The 21,096-nt window shown below is 45.5% G+C and overlaps 1 protein-coding gene across 1 annotated transcript in view; it reads left to right on the top strand.

The window, feature by feature from the left end:
- The window catches only part of CACNA2D3 (calcium voltage-gated channel auxiliary subunit alpha2delta 3), an 864,056-nt gene that overhangs the window by 679,623 nt on the left and 163,337 nt on the right, over positions 1–21,096 (top strand). Inside the window, exons 20-26 of the mRNA XM_040454466.1 lie at positions 7,961–8,032; positions 8,290–8,351; positions 9,715–9,782; positions 14,085–14,130; positions 14,289–14,386; positions 16,479–16,572; positions 19,510–19,605. Of these exons, the coding sequence (XP_040310400.1) occupies positions 7,961–8,032; positions 8,290–8,351; positions 9,715–9,782; positions 14,085–14,130; positions 14,289–14,386; positions 16,479–16,572; positions 19,510–19,605 (536 nt within the window). The remainder of the gene's footprint in view (positions 1–7,960; positions 8,033–8,289; positions 8,352–9,714; positions 9,783–14,084; positions 14,131–14,288; positions 14,387–16,478; positions 16,573–19,509; positions 19,606–21,096) is intronic.

Genomic DNA, 21,096 nt, shown 5'->3' with positions numbered 1-21,096 from the left:
AGCCTGGCCAGACAGCAGAAGGCTCTGCCCACCACAAAGTCAGGGCCACAGTGCACTTGTAGGGACACCATGGGCCAGCCCTTTTTTTTAAAGAGCAGCCCAGGGCTTAGCAGGCCCACCTCCCATTTGCACGGCTGGCAGTGCATTTCCTGGGCCGTCTCAGCCTTCCCCATCCTGGCCACACTGCCAGCAGCACACACGCTTCTTTCCCGCGCGGATTCAGCCTTCGGCACTGTATCAAAAGCTTTCCTTATGCCCAAGACTTAACCCCGTCTGTCTTCTTGTTACTTCCTCAATAAATCAGATTTGTTCGACATGGCTGCCTTTGCATGAATGTAGGCAGACTGTCCTTAATTAAATTGTCACTTCCCATGAGTTCCTGCCTTGATCCTTGTTCTTTCCTTTCTCTGTGGTATCTCCGTGCAGGGCCATGGTTCTCTGCCCTCACCCTCCCTGATTTGTCCAGGGTTCTTTCTGCAGTTTCACCATTGAGACACAAATGTTTCTGTCCCTCAGTCTGTCCTATTTCCCAAAGGGTTGTTGAGGGGAATCACCTGGACTCCCCAGCTGGGTTCCCGGGCCTTTCAGAAACATGGCCAGCATCACTGTTCTCTGGCTGTCATTTTTCTTCTCATCAAGTCCTCTACTCCCTGGACATCTCAGCTAGCATAAATCTTGGATTCTCTTCCTTGCCTATAAATTGTAAGAAGTGTATCTGTTTTAGAAATTTAGCCGATTTCCTTCTTCATCTGTACTAAGACTCTTTAAGCTCAAGTTAAAACAAAATAATGGTTGGTTGGTTAAAAGCTACTTCCTAACCTGCTCTCTTTTCCCAGGGGCTGGTGGCCTAATGTCAAGTCAGCTCAATGACCTGATACGGTTTACATCTCCTTGTTCTTTTAAACGTGGTCATTGGGGTCTTTACATTGTACTGTGCCTGATGCCCATGCCCTCCCTTTTCAACCTGCTCTTCCCAAGAAGCAGGCTAGCGCAGTTGTGAGGGGCACCCCTCCAGGCATTAGCCTACCTGGGTTCAGATCCCACGTTAGTTATTTGCTGGCTATTGGTCCCAAGCATGCAATTATCCTCTCCGTGCCTCAATTTTGTTGTTTGGTTCTTTTCTCCCAGTAAAATGAGTATGATGATAATAGTACCTACATCAGTTGTGAATCTTAAATGTGTAAATATGCCAAGTGATGAAAAGGTATTTATACCACTGTGCAGACATGGTGAGGCCCGTGAGTGGTGGCTATTCTTCATACCATTCTCATCATCATTAATCCTCAGGGAACCTTCTCGTTAATGAAGGTCCCGTGGACTTACAGCTGCTAAATTGTCTCGTGAGTGTCTGAAGGGTGCATTCCATTGTTTTCCTTCCTCTTCCATCTTTACTTTATCGGTTGCTTTATTTTGACCTCCCTGGACCTTTTTGTTTCCTTTCCCAGAAGGCTGGAACCTTGTTGTCAACATGCTTCTCCATCAATTTCCTCTCATCCATTTTGATTAATGTGGGAGGCAAACTGGAGTATGCTTGCTCTTACTTCAGAGTCCTCCCATCCAGGGAGCAGGTCCTCTGCTCCTAAGCACAGAGCTGATGATGCTCTCACTTCTCCTTTGTGTGGAAGCGATTTATTACTTGGCTCACTTTATCTATCACCTATGCTCCAGTTAATTTTCAATGAGCTAATATCTCCTCTTATTAATAGTGGTTTCCCTGCCCTATCATCTTTTTCCCAGATTCCCAGACTCCTGAGCATGTTCTTCACCTCCACCTGACTCATAGGACTGGGCAAGGGTGGGGGGGGGGTCCACCTTCAGAATTCCCACATCTCCTACACGTTCAGTGTTCTTACTCTGCTCACAGTGGTCTCTCGTCTCTCTGATTCGGGTCCCTTGCCTTGTCTCTTTGAGGAACATGGCATACTCAAAGTGTCAATTCCTTCATCACCAGCATGTCTGGGGAAACCCAGGTCACCATTTGTCTCCTAGAGATTTGCACTTCATTGACTGGAGAATGCTGGAACCCATACAAAGCATCTTTGTGACATCTACACAGGATCCACCCTGCCCATATGTCCACCACTGGGGTTTACGTGTGAGTAGCAGAGGGCAGGCTTTTGGTCAAGATCTGGGAAAGCACCTTGCAAGCAGGGCCAACTGAGGAAGAAGCAGCTTGAGTCTGCCCAGCTGCAGAGAACGTTTTGGAAAGTGCATCCTACTTCTCTTGGCAGCTCGGCTCTAGTTGAATAAAATAACAGTATTTATAACATAGACCCTGTGTCCTTCCAAAAAAAGATGTGAGGTCACATAAACTATTAAAACACGTGCAAAATAGACTGGCTAAATTTAAAATTTTTTAAAGAGAAAGAAATTAGAAACCATTTAGAGGAGGATGAACAGAACCGCTGGCCCAGGCTCCAGGTGACTTAGGCATCACATCAACAACACAGTGAGTAGAACAGACCTTCAGGGCCCTGTGAGCCAAGAAGCGAGGCTGAGCCATCCGTAGCCCAGCCTGAATCCCTGGTGTTGATCACCTCTGGGAAGGAAAAAATAGCTTTTAAAATGGTATTTATTCTTTGGTTATGAATTCCCAGAGAAGGTTGAAGGAAGTGAGGATATTTTTCTTACTTCTGTTACCTGTTAGTCATTCCCAAACTCTCCACAGGGAACATGATTATTCCTATAAAGAGGAAAAAAACTAATATAAATAATAGTAACTGACATATATTTGAATTCTTCCTACAAGCCAGCTCTCCTATAAGTGCTATATGTGGATGACCTGGTTCATTCTACACAATGGTCCTTTGAAGTAGGTGTTATTGCTATCCTCATTTTGCAGGTGAGGAAACTGAGACAGAGAACTGATTGGTCCACGGGCTCACAATATGGATTCCAGCCCAGGCAGTCTGGCCCCAAAGCTCTTGACCACATTGGTATGCCTTAGAGAGAGCCTTTGCGTCCAAGAGTCCTTAAAGACTGTATCAGTGCCTCAGTATTCTCATAGTATCCTCCCCTGAGTGGTGCAGCAAAGATGGGGGTCCTTGCACCCAGATGCTAAACAAAAGCTTGCCATGGGGTGTTGTTGCAATTACCAGCCTGTCAGATCCTGCCTCTGGTCCAACTGACATCCCTTTGTTGCAGTGTGAGCCTTGTCTACAGCCCTGCAATCAACTCATGTTTCTCCTTACCTAGGATGATTCTGGAGGAAATGTTTTTGTGTCTTCTTTCTAAAGCCCCATAAACCTCTTCTCCCGGGGTAAATTTCTGAGAACTGTGCCCATTTAGGTTGTTCTTTTTTATACCTACTCCAGTGTCTCTGCAGTTCATGCTTGAGCCCAGGACCCCAAACCAAGCACAGCCCACCTGAAAGAGAGAGAGAGAGAGAGAGAGAGAGAGAGAGGATTTTGATTTTGTTGTACAGATGCTCTGTGCCCGAGTCTGTTTTCATATTCTGGGTAAATGCTTACTGGAAATGATAGACCTATTTATCTCCTGCTTCTCCTTTCCCCTTTAATCTGTTGGAGTGGCCCAGATTGCATGTCTTTGGGGGCCTGGATGTGCGTGCCACTTGTGCACCAGGAAAGGTGAGGCTCGTGTTCTGATGTGGATAACAAACCACCATTAGCAGGATAAGGTATCATTATATACTTACGCATAAAACCTAAGGTGATCAACAAATATCTGAGGGAAACTTCCTTTTTTTTAAATATAATTTATTGTCAAACTGGCTTCCATATAATACTCAGTGCTCATCCCAACAAGTGCCCTCCTCAGTGCCCATCACCTACTTTCCCCTCTCCCCCACACCCCGACAACCCTTAGTTTGTGCTCTGTATTTAAGAGTCTCTTATGGTTTGCCTCCCTCCCTTTCCATTTGTAATTTTTGTCCCCCTCCCCCATAGTCTTCTGTTAAGTTTCTCAAGATCCACATATGAGTGAAAACATACACTATCTGTCCTTCCCTGACTGACTTACTTCACTGGACATAATACCCTCCAGTTCCGTCCACGTTGCTGCAAATGGCCCGATTTCATTCTTTCTCGTTACCAAGTAGTATTCCATTGTATATATAAACCACATCTTCTTTATCCATTCATCAATCGTTGGACATTTAGGCTCTTTCCATAATTTGGCTCTTGAAAGTGCTGCTGTAAACATTGGGGTAAAAATGCCCCTATGCATCAGCACTCCTGTAGCCCTTGGGTAAATTCCTAGTAGCGCTATTGCTGGGTCATAGGGTAGATCTATTTTTAATTTTTTGAGGAACCTCCACACTGTTTTCCAGAGCATCTACATGAGGGAAACTTCCTTATTAAGCTTTAACACAGGAGGAAGAGCTGTAGGCTCCCAATGGGACCAGAAGCATGACCACTAGCTTGAGGATGGGTGCTTTGAATGGTCAGCAAAGCTGCCTCAGCTTCAGGGTGCAGGCGAGAGAGACAGACTCACTGGGGGCTCTGGGAAACACATGTGACCTGGATAACGCAGGGGCCAGGGGAAGGAGGATGGCTCTCATCGACCAGGGAGCCTGATCACCATCACCAGAAAACTATTTTCAGCTCGGAGAGGTTTGACCTTTATTTTATCAGCTACACTATGATGAAAGCTGCTTTCATGTCCACTGCATTATCACACTTGCATCAGGTAGGAAAAAAGAAAGGTATATCATTGATGCTTTAATTTGCTCTTCTTTGACACCATTAAGTGGAACATCTGCACGGGTGATTTTTTTAATGACTACATAATATGCTAACATATGGGCACACCCAGACTTGTTGGGGAACTTTCCTCCACCAGGCCATGTTCATTTCTCCAGTTGCTCATCGCTGTCATCCAGGTAGTGGCAAATTCAAGGGCTATTTGGACAGCTCTGAGCAGCACCATCGATCACGCCCTTCCTGGCCTGGTTGGAGTGTATAGCTTCCTTACCGCCCCACCACTCTGGTCTCTGCTCCGCGTATGCCTCTGCCATCCTGTCTTGTACGCTAGCTGTACTTACTGTAGGATGTGTGGGGTCAAACCTCCGTCTCCTCAGATGGAAAAGTGACATTTCTAGACCGTTTCAGTCTTCCAGTGCTGTTCCCATCACTCAGTCCATTGAAAAAGTATAAAACCCCCTTTCCTCTTGTGGCAACAAGGACAGAAACCACCTTCCTGTCAGCCCTAGTTCACAGTACCAAACGGGAGAGCCTACTGGAAAATTAAAACCTCAGACTGGTGGGGCACCTGAATGGCTTGGTTAGTTAAGCATCTGACTCTTGATTTCAGCTCAGGTCATGATCCTGATCTCACTATTTGTGGGATCAAGCCCCACTGTCATCGGAGAGCCCCTTTGAGATTCTCTCTCTCCTTCTCTCTGCCCTTCCCTGACTCACGTGCGCTCTCTCTCTCTCTAAATAATAATCTTTTAAAAAAGCCACCTCAGACATTTCATGGTCAAGTTTAAATTAAAACTTTTCTTTGATTTAAAAAAAAATCCAGAAATAACATACATTATTTTTATATTCATGCTCTACAGTTGTATATGAATGCTTTACATTTGTCCAAATGCTTTCTCTCCTGATTTGAGAAACAAAAATAATGACATGGGTTTAAGGGGCAGAGAGCCTGTATGACCGTAGACAGGTTTTTTCATTTTGTGCCTCAGTTTCCCCACCTGTAAAACAGGGATAATAATTGTGCCTTATTTTGAGGGTTTTAAAACCTGTACCTGACACATAGGAAGAGCTTAGTAGACAGTGTCTGCAAGTATTGTCTGGGCCTTATAAGACTGATCAACACCGTTATGCAGCACCTGATGGGATCCTGGGGTCCGGGAGGCCTCACTTAGAACACTTTTGATGGGATGAATGAAAGAGGAGTAAACGTAGCCACAGAGAGGTCACAGAACAGTGTTCTGTGTCACCAGTAAGACTTGAGTCTTGATATCCTGGGTTATTTCTCTTTACCATGGGCTGACCCTTTTTCATTCTGGGCTGACCTGCAGGTTGTAAAGAGCCACGATTTTAACACAGGAACTGGGGAGGGGGGCGCGGTGCAGGGGGGGTTCCCATAATCCGTTATTTGTTCATGAGCAGCACTTCCAAGCAATGAAACCTATTAAGAGACATCAGAGTGCATCACAGAGTAAGGTGTATTTCTTATGTGGCTCACAGTCAAAGTCGGAAAGACATCGGTTTGGAGCATGGGCATCTGTGGTCAAGCAGACTCAAGCTTGAATTCTGATTCCTTAAGCTCTTGACCGGGCTCTGACATCAAAGGGAAGGGGGAGGATGGTAATGACAGTGATTGGAGGTGATGACGGTGGACAACAAACATGTGCTCAGTGCTTAGGGTGGACGAGGCTGTCTTCTAAATATCAGTGCATCTACTTCCCATGACAACTCCGTGAGTTGGGTGCTGTCGTTAGTTCCATTTTGCAGGAAAGGAAACTGAGACACAGAGAGGGTAAGCGAGTTGTCCGAGATCGTAAGCTCTGGCTCTGGAGTCCACTTCCTAACTATAGTGCTATTCTGCCTACAAGTAGGTGTTCAATAAGTGTAATCTGTTTTTGTTAAAATTGAAGAAAAGAGAAAGACCAGACTAATCATCCAACCATTTGCCTCTAGAGAGTATCAGTGACCTTGGCCTTGGAGCCGCCTGGGGATGATGCTAATTGTTCAGTGCTACTGGGGGTTGGGGGCGGGGTGGTAGGGACTCATGGAGAAGCTTACCTAATCTCCGACTTGCCTGGGGAATGTGAGAGGGGAGGGTCCCAAATGGCTTTAGGCAGGCACCAGAAAGAGGAAAAATGAAAACCATGTTAAAGATAAATCGAGCCGTTCTTAAAAGTTAGAAAGTAGACTTAATTAGGACCAGCTCTCCCCATCCAAAACCACAAAAGTTAAAATGGGAAAATATTTCCAGAAATGCCCATTATGTGTTGTTAAAAAATATCTAGAGTAAAATATATGTTTTATTTTATACATGCCTCCAGCTAAAAATTATGCTTTTGACTCTCTCTCACAGAAGACGGGAATGTGAACCCAAATCTAGACAGCCCCGAATCAAATTTAGGTTGCTTGCAAACATTACCGTTTTCTATCGGCCAGATCTTAGTCAAGCTCCTCAGAGGAGAGAAGAGGGGAGAGAATTAAAAAAAAAACAAAAACAAAAACAAAACCAAGCACAAGGCCAGGAAAGAGTCTCTCCTGACAGGCTGTGGCATGTTAGCATCTGCTCCTGTTCCATTAAATGGCATACCCTTCGTCTCCCATTGGTGCCCATGTCTTTCATCACTGCGTCTGCTGTCCTTCTGTGAACCCACAGAAGGGCCACACATAATTAGAAGAGGTCAGCCAGGGGCGGGAGGAGAGCATGAGGCTCACTGTCCCTAGATGGGACCTCCAGAACTCAGATACCGGGTTGCCCTGTTACTGCCCGTGAACCGTAAGCGAGACCATTAACTGGCTCAGATTTCTCCCAGAGCATTTGAAGGTGCTTCGTGCCATAGAAAGCGAATCCCTGTCTTCCAAATGGTTGGCTAAAAAAATACCATGTAGGAAAATATCTTTAACTTGATTATGTTTTGAAAAACGATTTCTTCATGACAAACTAGTACCCTTTTTGAAAACGCAACTTGTCCCCAGAGACATTCTTGCCCTCATGAGTGTTTTCGCGGTCGTTGGGGCGTCGTTCTCTGACTCTCAGGCGTCGTCCACATAGCCCAGGCTTTTTCATTGGGGCTGCCCTGAGGTTTACACGAGCACCCCAAACTGAAGTCGAAAGTCATTTGTCGCTGTTAGCCTCTCTCCCCTGGTATAGCGGCTGTTGGATGTGTACTCTGGAGAAGCCTTGTTCTAGAGCGCGGGTGCTTGGCATGCACCACCGAATGTGCTCCCTAGCTGCAGGACGCAAGCTGCTCAGAGGGCATGCAAACTAGGAAAGGACTAATACCAGCTTCCTTCTGTCGTTTCAGTTAAGAAACGCCATGGTGAACCGAAAGACTGGGAAGTTCTCTATGGAGGTGAAGAAGACAGTGGACAAAGGGGTACATTTTTCTCAAACATTCTAGCCGTTTTACTTTAAAACAAACCACTGTGAAAAATTAGTTTTGAAAGCTCTATCTGGAATAAATATCTTTCGCTGAGATCATTTTTCTCTTGTCTTTACTTATCTCAAACAAGATTCATGTAGTACTGTTAACGTGATCATAGCGTGTCCATTTATTTTTATTTATTTCTGAAAACGTCACCTAGCAGACTAACCATGTTTTCTTCTCTCTACGACTTTTTTTTTTCAATCTAGAAACGGGTTTTGGTGATGACAAATGACTACTATTATACAGACATCAAGGGTACCCCTTTCAGGTAGAGCTGACCATAATACATGGACATTCCATCAGATCCATCACTTGTGTTTGTACAAAACCTGCTGACGCTCTCAGAGCTCGTCATCTGAAGATAACCAAACACCCTGCCGAAAGGCTGGAAAGAGTGAGGAAGGGGCTTTTCCCAGGCTGCTTTTGTTTCTGTTTTCCAGAAGGGGGAAGATGGTTCAGGCTCACCTAGGAAGACTCACTCAATTTGTCATGGCTTTGCATCTCATTATCGAGCAAATAAGCTTTGGGGGTTCCAACTAAGGGTGGAGAGACCAGTTCAGAGGGTTACCAGGTTCCTTAACCATCTATCTAACTTGCTGCCCAGTGAGTTCCATTTCATCTTTTATTTCCATGATCAAAAAACAGGCCTTCAAACTAGGAAATAGCATATCCATCCTTACGTGTTGTGCTTCCATTTTAATTTCTCTGAAGTGTACTTCTGTGCTTGTCTACCTTTGAATCCTGTTATTTCTCTGTAACAGTCCTGAAAAATGGCTTTGCCCCATTGCCTGCTCTCAGACATGCATGTGGCATTCTATAGTCTCCTGCTCCTGTGACCTTACTGCTGTAACACTTTTGTAGGAAGTTATTTCAGTGGGGCTGCTTCACATTCCCGAGCTGGTGCCTCACAGAGCTAAGGAGAGAAAGAATTTACTGACTATAGATTAACCTGAAAAATAAATGATGGCATCGCTGTCATAGACTGCCAGGGATCCCGAGTTTAATTGCAATTGGAAGCAGAGCAATCGAGGGAACACGGGACCACTAAGTGGGTTTGCCAAATGAAGAGACTGTGTTTTCAAAATAGATTCTCTTACTTTAGAAAGGAGCTTAAATCAAGCTCGTGAGAGTGGGAAAAATCTACTCGACCAGGGAGAGGGTTGGGCACAGATGCCCACGATGCAATAATGTGGCTACATGCTAGTGGTAGTGGAAATTTTTATGTTCACCCTTGGAAGGTTCCCTAGTCCTAAGCTCTAGGGTCTGGAAAGACCCATCTGTAGGGCCTTTTGTAGGGCAGGAGTATGTAAGGTAGTGGTGAGGACCAGGGCGCATGGCTCTCGCGAGGGCATCCGAAAGAAGGGCCAGCAGTTTGCCACGCCTCTTTCAAGATGCGCAAGAGCAGCCAATGGCTGCTGGCACTTCCAATCAGAAATTGCTTTGAAGCGGCTGATTGAACCTAAGAAAAACGAACACCAACTATAATCAGTGGGGTTTTGAAAGTAAACTGTTGGAAAAATTGTTTACAGAACATGAAGTGGAAATGTGAAAATGGAAAATAAAAAGTTAACCCACAAGTCTATTCCAGTCAATGCCATGGATTTCAAGGTCTGCTTTGTTTCTCTGTACAGCTTAGGTGTGGCGCTCTCCAGAGGCCATGGGAAATATTTCTTCCGAGGGAATGTAACCATTGAAGAAGGTAAGATGATGCTTTGACCTGTTTTATCTTTTAGGATGGGGGAAAGGCCCCAGACCCAGCCATTGGGTTCACGAAAGATCTTGCTCATCTGTTCAACCCTCTCTCCAATCCCTGGGCATTTGACTCAACGGATTGCTCACTTGATGTGAGCTTGCTTTCTCAACGGTGGGAATCCCCCCACTAGGGGTGGCTTTCTTTATGGTTTCATTTGTTTATATTCTGCTTTAATCCACAAACCTGTTGAGCCAACTCATAGGATCATCCACCAACTATCTTCTTCTCATGCAAAAAAAATCACGACCAAGAAAAATACAAAGTAGTGTAAAAATTCAAGCCCAGGAGGAATAAAATGAAAACAACGGTATGCAAGCCTTAGTCTTCTACAGTTGAGCCACAGATTTCATTTGTGCTTCAAGGCAGCCCAAGTCCAAGGGGGGAAATATGATTTAAATGATATAGCTAGGTCAGAAAGAATAAGGAGCACCTTGAGATTCCCAGGTCCTCTTGTCTTCATAAAGCATAGGCGTACTCAAACTCCCAACGAACAGTAGCGGTTGTTACAGCCCTTGAAACTTTTAAACCACTGCCACACCCGTGCTGCCCTTTACAACAACCCGGTGGCTCAGAGAAGTTGCCTTCCCCAGTATCACCAGTTCACAGGGAGGGGTGAGGCTGAGCTCTGAAAGTCTCCACTCCCCAAGTGGCCCTGAGTAAGTCACTCACCCAATCTGGGTGTTAGATTTTACATCTCCACAGAGAAGGAGCAGGACCAGACCGGTGCTCTTTCTGGGTGTCCCCAGAAAGTATGGCGAAGAGCAGGAAGGTTGATTACAAGCCAGTTCTAATTGGTTCGAGCTGCTTACAAGTGCATGTGGTGAACTTCCAGAAGCTGGACCACTTTGGGGCTCTCTCCAATGATGTAGTGGAGAGTGAAGAGATTGGTGGTCCCGAGAGGCCAAGTTCCATAGCCAGCCTCTGGTCTACTGACAACTAGCGTGCATTGTTTTACAGGTGTGAGTCTTTGTCTCACAAGTCATTGTGAGATCTTAAGGACTAGAAAGAAGATCGAAAGCTTTCGTTGTGCCCATTTCAGAGCTAATCAATCATATGGCCTCTTTTCCCAGAGACACATAAGACAGAGCAGGCAACTTTGTTACTTGGGCGAGATACTTAAAAGGATGTGTTCTCAGAAATTGCTTTTTTTTAACTTCTAGAATTTTCTGGTTGTATGAGCCATGTGTGGCTCTGTGGATATCACTGTCCATGAAGCCAGAAAATACATGTCTAAACTATCTGAGGTGAAGCTGAGGGAACAGCTCATGGTCAGAACAATAGAGAGAGAGATTATTAATGGGTTATTTGCATCTCATGTGTCCATTTCCTTAGCCAATCCTCAGTACATGGGCTTACCTCTTTCTCTGTCTCTCTGTCTGTCTCTCTCCCTCTGTCTCTCTCTGTCTCCCTCTGTCTCTCTGTCTCTCTCTGTCTCTCTCTGTCTCTCTGTCTCTGTCTCTCTCTCTCTCTCACACACACACACACACACACACACACACACACACACACACAGTTGTTTTGCATTGTCTTTTGGGTCATTTCTTTAGCCATCACCTCTCCCTGTATGTTCCACAGCTGTGAGGCTGAGAGGTCATAGAATTTCAGAGCTAACTATAATCACCATGCAAGAAATTAGTTTGAACCCAAGCAAGGGGGAGACTATCTGGTTATCCACACAAATGAGGTCAGATTTTGCTTTCTCTGTTGGTTCTCTATAAATAAGAGGGCTTGCAATCCTGCCAACTTGGAGTACCCGAGCCTGAGAAAGCTACTTCCACTTGGGCCAAGTAGTAGAGGGTCCTGATCATAAGGACCATGGCACAATTATTGTTCTGTTCTGTTCTTGGAGAAGGTGGGAGTTTCTTGGGGATGGCAACCACACTTCTGTGGGATCTTCCATAAGGAATGCTGCCCCACAGAATGTGGGAATTTTCAACATTGGGAATTTCCCATTGTCATATGTTACAAAGGTGGTCAACAGGTAGACATTGTTCAAAATGTAAGGAGTTGCTACTGAGGCTGAAGGTATGGGTTATAGTTCCACTTGCTGAAATTGTTTCTCTTCTGAATCTCCTTGGCATGCATATATATACATATATGCCATTATACATATACACAGAGAAAGAGAACATAGTAGTTTTTCAATAAATTAGAGCTTATGTCATTATTGTCCATGTTATCAGTCACCAGTAGATGTGGTTGTGTCAGAAGGACCCAAATCAGAGATGAGCAACTTAGAGAACAATTCAATTTCCTTGGTGGCCTGGGAACTCATAGAGGAAACAATCAGAACAATCTTCCCATCAGAGACTTATCTATAGGTCCTATGACCTATAGAGACTTATCTATAGGTCCTGTGAAATAGAGGCAGAGTGGGCTTTGTGGATGAAGGTTGATGAGAACAGAAACTATAAAAATAGAACTGACATCATTAACCCAATATTCCAGGAAGGTGAGAGCCCATCCCAGGGCTGTTGTACTGGTTATTCCTTCTGCCAGAGCACACGCTCCATTAGCTACAGGCTCGGTCCCTCACCTCCTTCAGGTCTTTGCTTAAAAGTCACTTTCTCAGTGAAGCCTTCCCTGCCTATCCTACTCAAAATTGGAAGTCTTTCTTTTTTACTTCTCATCTCTTGGTGCTGCCTATCCTATTCCAGTCTCTTTCATAGTCCTTATCACTAACTGATATGTTATGTCTTTTAATTTTATTCTCTTTCCACCACTAGAAAACAAATACTGTGAGGGCAGTGATTTTGTTTTGTTCACTGCTATAGTCTCAGGGCCTAGAATAGTATCTGGCACAGAGTTGATGCTCAGTACATATATGGAAAGAAGGAAGGAAGGGAGCAGGGGAGGGAGAAAGGGAAGACAGGATGGATAGATGCATGCATGGCTGCAGGGATTGTCCTAGGGACTCATCCCTGCCCCACTTAACCCTCTCCTGGAGTCTATGAGGTAGATTCTGTCATATACATCTTCTGACTAATAGAACTCAAAGAGTTGAAGTGACATCCCCAAGATCATTCAACCAGTTGGTGTTGGAGCCAGGAAACGACACTTTAGTTCTGTCTGATGATATTCTGTCCAATGTATTCCCTACTTCCTGTAAAATCAAGCAGGGTGGGCAATAATTAGATCTAGTGTTTGGCTATTTACGTTCTACATTTGTATTTGAGGAAGAAGCTGGAATCCTGAGTGCAGTAAGATACTGCTGGCCATTTGGGAAACTCTGACATCCTCAAACAGACTATAAGCATCATCTGAGTTCCTGAGGTCATCACTCACAAGTGTGTGTCTGCTGATGAGCCTTCAAAATGAACTCACATGAAGATACAATGAAAGAGTTATTTCACAGACCTAGAGTGATCTGGAGCATTCTGTAAAAACTCCCCAATTCCCTGCAAGCCCTGGTTATCCCAGCTACCTTTCTGGACTGATGGCACATTTTTACTTAGGATCCTGTAACAACTGGCAACTTTTGCTGGTCAAAAACAGTTGAGTATTGGGGCACCCGGGTGGCTCAGTCGGTTGAACGTACGATGATTCAGGTCATGATCTCGTGGTTTGTGAGTTCGAGCCTTGCGTCAGGCTCTGTGCTAACAGCTCAGAGCCTGGAGCCTGCTCTGGATTCTGTGTCTCCCTCTCTCTCTGCCCCTCCCCCGCTCATTCTGTCTCTCTCTCTCTCTCTCTCTCTCTCTCAAAAATAAACATTAAAAAAATAAAAAAAAACAGTTGACTATTGACAATTGCATATCATTCAACCTATCATCTCACCCTCACAACCAACCATCAGTTAGAGACTATTATTATTCCTGGTTTGCACAGGAAGAAACCGTCATTTGGAAAAGTAAAGTAACCTGCTAATGTCACGCACAAGTTAAGTGGTCCGGCCCAGCTCCCTGCTCAGGCCGTGCAGGGCTCCATTGCCAGTGTTTCCACCGTCATACTAAACCTGTCCCCCGGAACTCACTGGTGTGTCATTTATCTTCATGGAGTTCAGGCTTTCCTGGGGCACTCAGCCTGGGAAGGCGGCAGTGGTGGCCTAGGGAGATGGAAGTGGGGAGAGAGTTCTGCCTGGTTTCCTTTGTCCAGTGTCCCTTTTCGTGGGCAGATATCTTTGGCATTGGTGCCTACCCATCAGAACTCAATGGCCCTGTCCTCAAGCATTTAGAGCACATGAAAGCTGAGGGGTGTCCGTGCCCCACGCAGGTGATCCTTACTCATTAACTCCTTCTCCTTGATCCCCAGGCCTGCATGACTTAGAGCACCCTGACGTATCCCTGGCAGATGAATGGTAAGAATTAAACCATCCTTCATCAGCATGGGTATTTGTTGCCATCTTTGATTTCAAATCCTCTATACTCCCTCCCTACCTCTCCTGGTTCAAAGGCAAAGGAAGGTGATGCCACAAATACTCACGCGTTCCTGTTTTGGCCCATGTCATGTTCTTAGGTCCTACTGCAACACTGACCTACACCCGGAGCACCGTCATCTATCTCAGCTAGAAGCCATCAAGCTCTACCTCAAAGGCAAAGAACCTCTGCTCCAATGTGAGTGTGCTGTGTGTGCGTGTCACCAGAGTACACAATGAACCGAAAACCGTACTTCCCCTCAGCTTTCAAGGGAAGCTTTGCTCCAGTAGAGATGATCAGTCAGATGTCTGCTTCCTAGAGGAGCAGGAGGAAGAATGTGGGCCACTGGAAACCATGCGGAAACCCCAGTCTCACTCTAGCCTTTTGCACTGGATTTGCCCCCCTACCGGACCATTTAAGTCAAGCACCTGAGTAAGATAGAAACTACCACTAGGAGGGGACTGTGAATATCTGTTCCCTTATTTTACATGAGAAACAAGGGCAGGAAACAGAACTGGTGGCATCTCAGGGCCTACTTGAGGTCTGCTTCCCTCCAGAGCGGAATCATCACCGACACGTTGCCTCATGAGGTATATGTGCCGTTGCCCCTCCTCTTACCACGGGGCCTCTGAGGGAGCTCAGTGAGTCAGAAATGGCCCGTGGCCAGTGCAGAGGGGGCAGGGAGAGAGCAGCAGACCTGATGCTCACCAAGTACAAGAGCAGCCCCTGGACTGGGGTCTAAGTTAGTTACAGCGACTAGTTTGGGCGAGGAGAGATTTGCTAGCAGTGAGCACAGCACCTGCCCCTACCCCCGACAGATAGCACTTGTTCATTGATGTGAACGTCTCTTTACCTATATTATTTCCTAGACTAACCACAGCAGCCCTGTGAGAGCTGGAAGGACGTTTATCTAGCTTCTAAAGTGCATCCTCATGGAATGGATTTACTTTTGGGGACATGCTCTAGTAGAGAAAAGATCAGATGGACATCATATAAGCCTATCTTGTTTCATTTTCTTGGACTTTCTGAAGGACATATTTAAAAAACAAAGGGATAGAGATATGTTTTAAAATTTACATCTACCATCCAGCTTAATCAAATCTTAATATTTTGCCCTATTTCCTTCAGGTGCTTTCTAAGGAATGAAACATTACAGATAATATTGAAGCTGCTGAGTCCCCTGTGTGGTCCCGTTTCTCTCCCAGAAAAAGCTACCCTCCTGTATTTGTCACTCCTAGGCAATTATACTATCATATTATCTATATTATTATTACATTATTAGATTATACTATTACTATATATAGTAACATATACAGATGTATATATGTGTGCATATATATGTATATACGTATATATAGGTATCCATGAATAGTATGTGCCATTATTTTCATTATTCTGTATATTAAAATTTATATATGGTATATTATATTATCTACGATATAACATATGTATTGTTCTATAACTTGTGTTTCACTCGTTGCATTGTTGAGATTTACTTATGTTGATCATTTACCTGTGATGCATTTGTTTGAATTACTATATGGTATCCCAAGACGTAACTATATCTCACTGTGTCCATTGTCTTTTTGGTGATGAGTTATTTTTAGTTTTTGCTTTTAGAGCAAAGTGCCATTGTCTTGTTGGCCAGCATCAGGGTGAGGACTGGCCGGCTGTAGGTGACAGTTAGCCCCTCTGCAGAGTGATTGGAGGGCTCTGGGATGCCTCTGCTGCACTCATGATATCCCCCTGACTCCTTAGCCTCTTCCACAGAGCCCCAGCAAGATTCCCTCTTTGGATAGGGGCAGGTTTCCTGCTTTAAATCGGAAAAAACAAACAGTCCTACCAGATGGAAGGTGTCACAAAATAGAGGAGTCCCAGGAGTGTTTAGTTATCACATCCCTCTCTCTTCTTACAAACGACCGGGAGCAGGGCCCTGAGGAACCACAGGTAGAGGACAGAAGTGCGGGTGGACCGAGCAAACTTTCTAAGACATGCCGGTCCATGGCATCAACTCCTAGATGGGAAGAGAAAGCAGAAAACCGAAGTGTGACACACCCGAGACTCTCTGTTTACTATCGTTTCATCCAGATGCTCTGGGGGGCCCTGTATTGCGGGCATATCAGTTGTCAGAACTGACCCATATTTTCAGCCGGTGGGAGGTTAATGCCTAACGCGACACATCACAGGAGAGAGTGGCCTGCAGACACTGCAAATGAGCGCGGCGAGACCTCTCGTGCCCCCGTTTGGGGCCCAGCCACAGCCATCTTCTCAAGTCTGTCCCTCCCAATAGGTGATAAAGAATTAATACAAGAAGTCCTTTTTGATGCCGTGGTGAGCGCTCCCATTGAAGCATATTGGACCAGTCTTGCCCTCAACAAATCTGAGTAAGTGGTTGCACGTGTCCCCCTTTCCTGGCCATTTCCCCACAAGCCGTCCGAAATATGGTTATGGTTTAAAGAACTAAAGTGTTTGGGGAGCTTGGTGTTAAAGTGCTTTAATTTTTCCCAAAGCTCCAAACCACAAGAGCTAGAGCAGATTAGCGGCTCGGGCTTGGGTGGCAAGCTCCCGGGTTTGACATATAATTTGAGCGTTAGCGTTACATGAAATTTGGTGTGCCGGGGTGGGGGGCACTGGCGAGGGAGAGGGAGGCAGGAGCACTTAGCGTCTTGCCCTGCATGGCCCCCTGTACTTCACAGTCTGGAGGGGACTTGGGATCTGGGCCAGGCCGGGTTATAAGTCGGACGGGGAAGTGAGAGCTCTGTTTCATGAGGGTGTCAGGATATAACCCTGTGGTTTTCTTTCTGTGGCAGAGGACGCAGGGAGAGGGGGCTGGGCAGTGGTAGCTGTTGTCAAAGTCTTCAGCAGCTTATCAATGTTATTATTATTTTACTAATTGAAGTGGGTTATTAAAGATTGAAAATAGAAAGAAAAAGCATTCCTTTTTCCTTATACCTTCATGTCAGACATTATTTAGTTCTCTCTCCTTTTTTGTTCTTCATTAGCTCCATTCATTCATTTACCTTGCCTTTTGTATATCCTCTTCTCTATCCTATCATTCATTCTGTTCTCATTGTCATTCCTTTATCATTCGTTCATCCATGCATCACCGATTGCATATCTGTTGTGTGCCAGGCGCTGGACTAGGTGTTGGTGAAATGGAGTAACTCAATCAAACACAGTCCTTGCCATCATGGTACCTGTGGTGTGTAGCATCCCAGATTATTAAGAATTTGATAACTGCTTTGAAAGAAGTGTAAGGACGTGCAGACTGTGACAAGACCTAGAGTGGAGATGAAAGACAGAAGGCCTTTCTGAGCAGAAACTAGTTCAAGGGTTAGGGAGCATTCTAAGGAAAATAGAACAACATGTGCAAACGTCCTGAGGTACAATAGTATTTGACACATTTGAGGAATTTAAAGAAGGCCAATGGAACTGAAATATAGAAGGTAGGCTCGAAGATGTTGGCAGATGAGGGTGCAGAGGGGCTAGATGGCTCAGGACCTTGGGAGTCAGGTGAAGGATTTTGGCTACTATACTACAAGTGTTGGAAAGCCACTGAACGATTTTAAGAACATTTTAAGATGTTAAGAAGGACATGATCGTATTTGCATTTTTAAAGAATATCCTCCTCCTGCTATGTGAAGAATAGTTTAATGGGATAAGAGCAATAAGAAAGGCTTCTACAGCATTCCAAGGGATTTGCCACTCAGACCAAGGCAGTGGCTGTGGCACAGAGAGGAAAGATCCACTTGTGGCATGCTTCAGAACCACCACCACCACCGCCGCCGAGGATTTGATGGTCCACTGAGTGAAGGGAGGGAGACTGAGCTCTCAAGGGTCATTCTCAGATTTACAACACGAATGCCTGTATAGATAGTGGTACCATTTCCTAGGACAGAAGACAATGAAAGAAGAATTGGTTTGGAACTGAACGTGTCCATAGGGCTTTTCTAGATGTTTTAAGCTTAAGTCTCCCAAGTAGACAGTTTAATACAGGAGTCTGGAGCCCCAAAGAGAGATCACCATTCTCATTATACTTGGAAGTGTCCTTAGACTGCTTACTAACATGGTTCCTATTCCCTGGGAGGTTGGGAAAGAGTCAAAACCTTTCCAGCGATTGCTTTCTCTGGTGGATGTGGAAATGTTTCTTTTAAGCTCTCATGAAACTCAAAATCCCGTGCAAAGATTGCTGGTTCACTCCTAACACATGCTAAAGATTTCCAAAATGGTAGCTTTGCTTTGTAGTCCACATCTGTAACTGATTGGGCAGCCTGGCTTTCCAATTTGGGTAGGCTGCAAGCAGAAACAAATGCATAGTGTTGGTTTTTATTCACCCCTTAAATACTTAAAGGTAGTACCAGCCACTTTGACTACCATCAAAGATCAAGTAACCAAATTATCTTATATTGAAGATGACATGGATAGTACTTCGCATCAAATGGCTACTAGCATTTAGGGAAGGGAAGCAAACTCAAGAGACAGTATTCTCTTCATACTTTTATCACAGAAGTAAATTATGTATCTGTGGAGAAAGACCACTCGCTTTTTGTGAAGAGGTAGGCATTGCGAAAATCCTCAGCACGCTCAAACGTATACAATATTTGCCTTGAAAGTTGAAAAAAAATTCCTTCAGTGGATTTTAAAATAAGTCTCCTTTGCCAAGGCCATTCTTAGGGGTCCTATGTGTGGTATCCTGCAGGGATCTGAAGAAGCCATTTCTTTACTCATCTCTTTGGGGATGGTGGTAAGAAGAAGGCCTGTGCTCTGGAAGAAGTTACAAGTCAGTGACTTCAAACAGCATAGAATTCAGGTCCTAGACATTTCCAGGCTGCAGGTCGCTGCAGACTTGACCCAGTGGCCCAGCTGGTACTTTCACTGATGGCAGATTCCACTAATGGTTTCAGGACCAAGAATGGACTTGGTAGATCAATGCAAAGTTCCCTGTGATGATTTTCTTCCTCTCCATAAAGCCGTTCCCATTCCGGTCTGCTCTTCTGACTTTACACTCAGAACCCTGAGATAAAGATGTACCTATTTAGTGTGGGGGTGCATTTGTTCATGGTGCTTTGGAGTTCTCAGAACTCAATGGAGTTCTTAGTTTTTCTTGCGAGAATTACCAAAAATGCTTTTGTAAGGGGTGAGTTTGCATTCCATGCTTGGTGCGGGTGTGCATACATGTGTGTGTGTTTCTATAATTTCTTTTAAAATTTCAGGTTTCAAAACTGCTTTTTCATAAAGCAGTCCATGAGTCTTAAAATGCAAAAGCCATTCTCTCCTTACTGTCTGGACGCAACCCCCTGTTGTCTGCTGCTGTGTTTCAGGAACTCTGACAAGGGCGTGGAGGTTGCCTTCCTCGGCACTCGTACGGGCCTCTCGAGGATCAACCTGTTTGTTGGGGCTGAGCAGCTCACCAATCAGTAAGTAGGAAGGCTCCCCTGCAGGGGCCCAGGGAGCTCCTGAAATGGGAAATTCAAGGGATGCTTAAGCTTCTCGGTTCTACCAGCAGTAGAAACAAAATTCAGGCCACCCCAGGCCTGCTGACATGGTTCCTCTCTGTTCTACCGCGGAGGCCCCGGCGTGTGTGCTCGCCTGCCTGTTGGCCTTTCCGCAACCCTTTCTTCTTCATGCTTGCTGGCTTTCGCCCACTGTCCTGGAGTCCTCTCCCGCGCTGGTGAGTCACCGCAGAATCTGGCGACCCAGGGGTTGCTGGGGGAGCGGCCAGAAGGAGGACTCCTGATGGATGGCTCCAGGGCATTCAGCTGCTCCGCAGCTCTGCGGAGGGATTCCTGCCTGTCCAAGAATCAGGGTTTCAAGTCTGTTGTTTATTTGTTTGTGTGCGCTTTAATAAACCTCGGTGCCTCTGCACTGTGCCCGAGGGCCTGCAGAGCCCCACACCCAGGAGTGGGCAGTCCAGTGGGACACGGGTTGGACAGTGTTTCCTTGTGTTGCCAAACAGACCCAGATGGACAATGGGGAGAGCGTCCAGTACCCAGATGTCCTTGAAATCACTGCGCAGCCTTTGTATCTTCAGAGAGCAACAGGGTCTTAACTCTTCAAACTAGTGTTGGACCAGAGCTAGTGTGGGCCTGCGAAGTCCTTTCTGGCCCGATTACTGTTTCTCAGTTTGTTTGTTTGCTTGCTTGTTTTTTTCTCTGAAGTAAGAGGCATTATTAGGCGAGGGACAAATGGAGTCCGAGATTCAGACAGTTTGCCAAGTGCGTGTGAGGAGGGTTCAGACGTTACTGTGGGCCCTCAGACACCCTGATGTATGGATACCTGGGGGTGAATGACAAGGCCACAGGCTGGCCACCAATCTGAAAGGGGGCGGCCCCACAGAGACCCGAAGGGGGGACACTCCTGTCCCAGCAAGCCCCGGTCAGCAGCGTTCTTGCCTCTTAGGTGAGGCCCTGACCCAACCATATGATCTTATAACACCAAGTCTGGTAAGTGGGAAATCAATAGATTTTTAGATGGTTCATGAACTGGCTTTTACGGCCCATTTGAGGACTCTTTCTCAGCATCTCAAATTTGTCATTTAGGAAGTTGACTACAGTTGTGACTTGATTGTTCCAAGCCCTCTTCAGCCCTTTAGCCCTGCTCAATTGTCTTTCCGGAGGGCAAGTTCCTAGAAGGACTAGAAATTACAGGATACACATCACCTTCTCCTTCTGGAACCTAGAGAGAGGCAGAAGGAGATGTAGGCACTGACTTTCTCCTGCTCAAGAGGAAGGCTGTTGTTTGTATTCAGATAAAACGGACAAACCAGAAGAGCAATCACAACAAGACAATGCACCTTGCTAGTCTGTCCTGTAGGTCATGCTCAGGATGGCTGCGATGAGCATCTGGCCCATCCCACTGGTTGCCTTTGCTCTGTGGCCCTGGAAAGTGGCAGTGATGATCTCTCTGGG

This window comes from Herpailurus yagouaroundi, unplaced genomic scaffold (assembly GCF_014898765.1).
Source record: "Herpailurus yagouaroundi ecotype Mexico unplaced genomic scaffold, PumYag 213, whole genome shotgun sequence".
Taxonomy (NCBI): domain Eukaryota; kingdom Metazoa; phylum Chordata; class Mammalia; order Carnivora; family Felidae; genus Herpailurus; species Herpailurus yagouaroundi.
The sequence above is the reverse complement of the archived record's forward strand: the minus strand, read 5'-3'. Positions and strand labels throughout refer to the sequence as shown.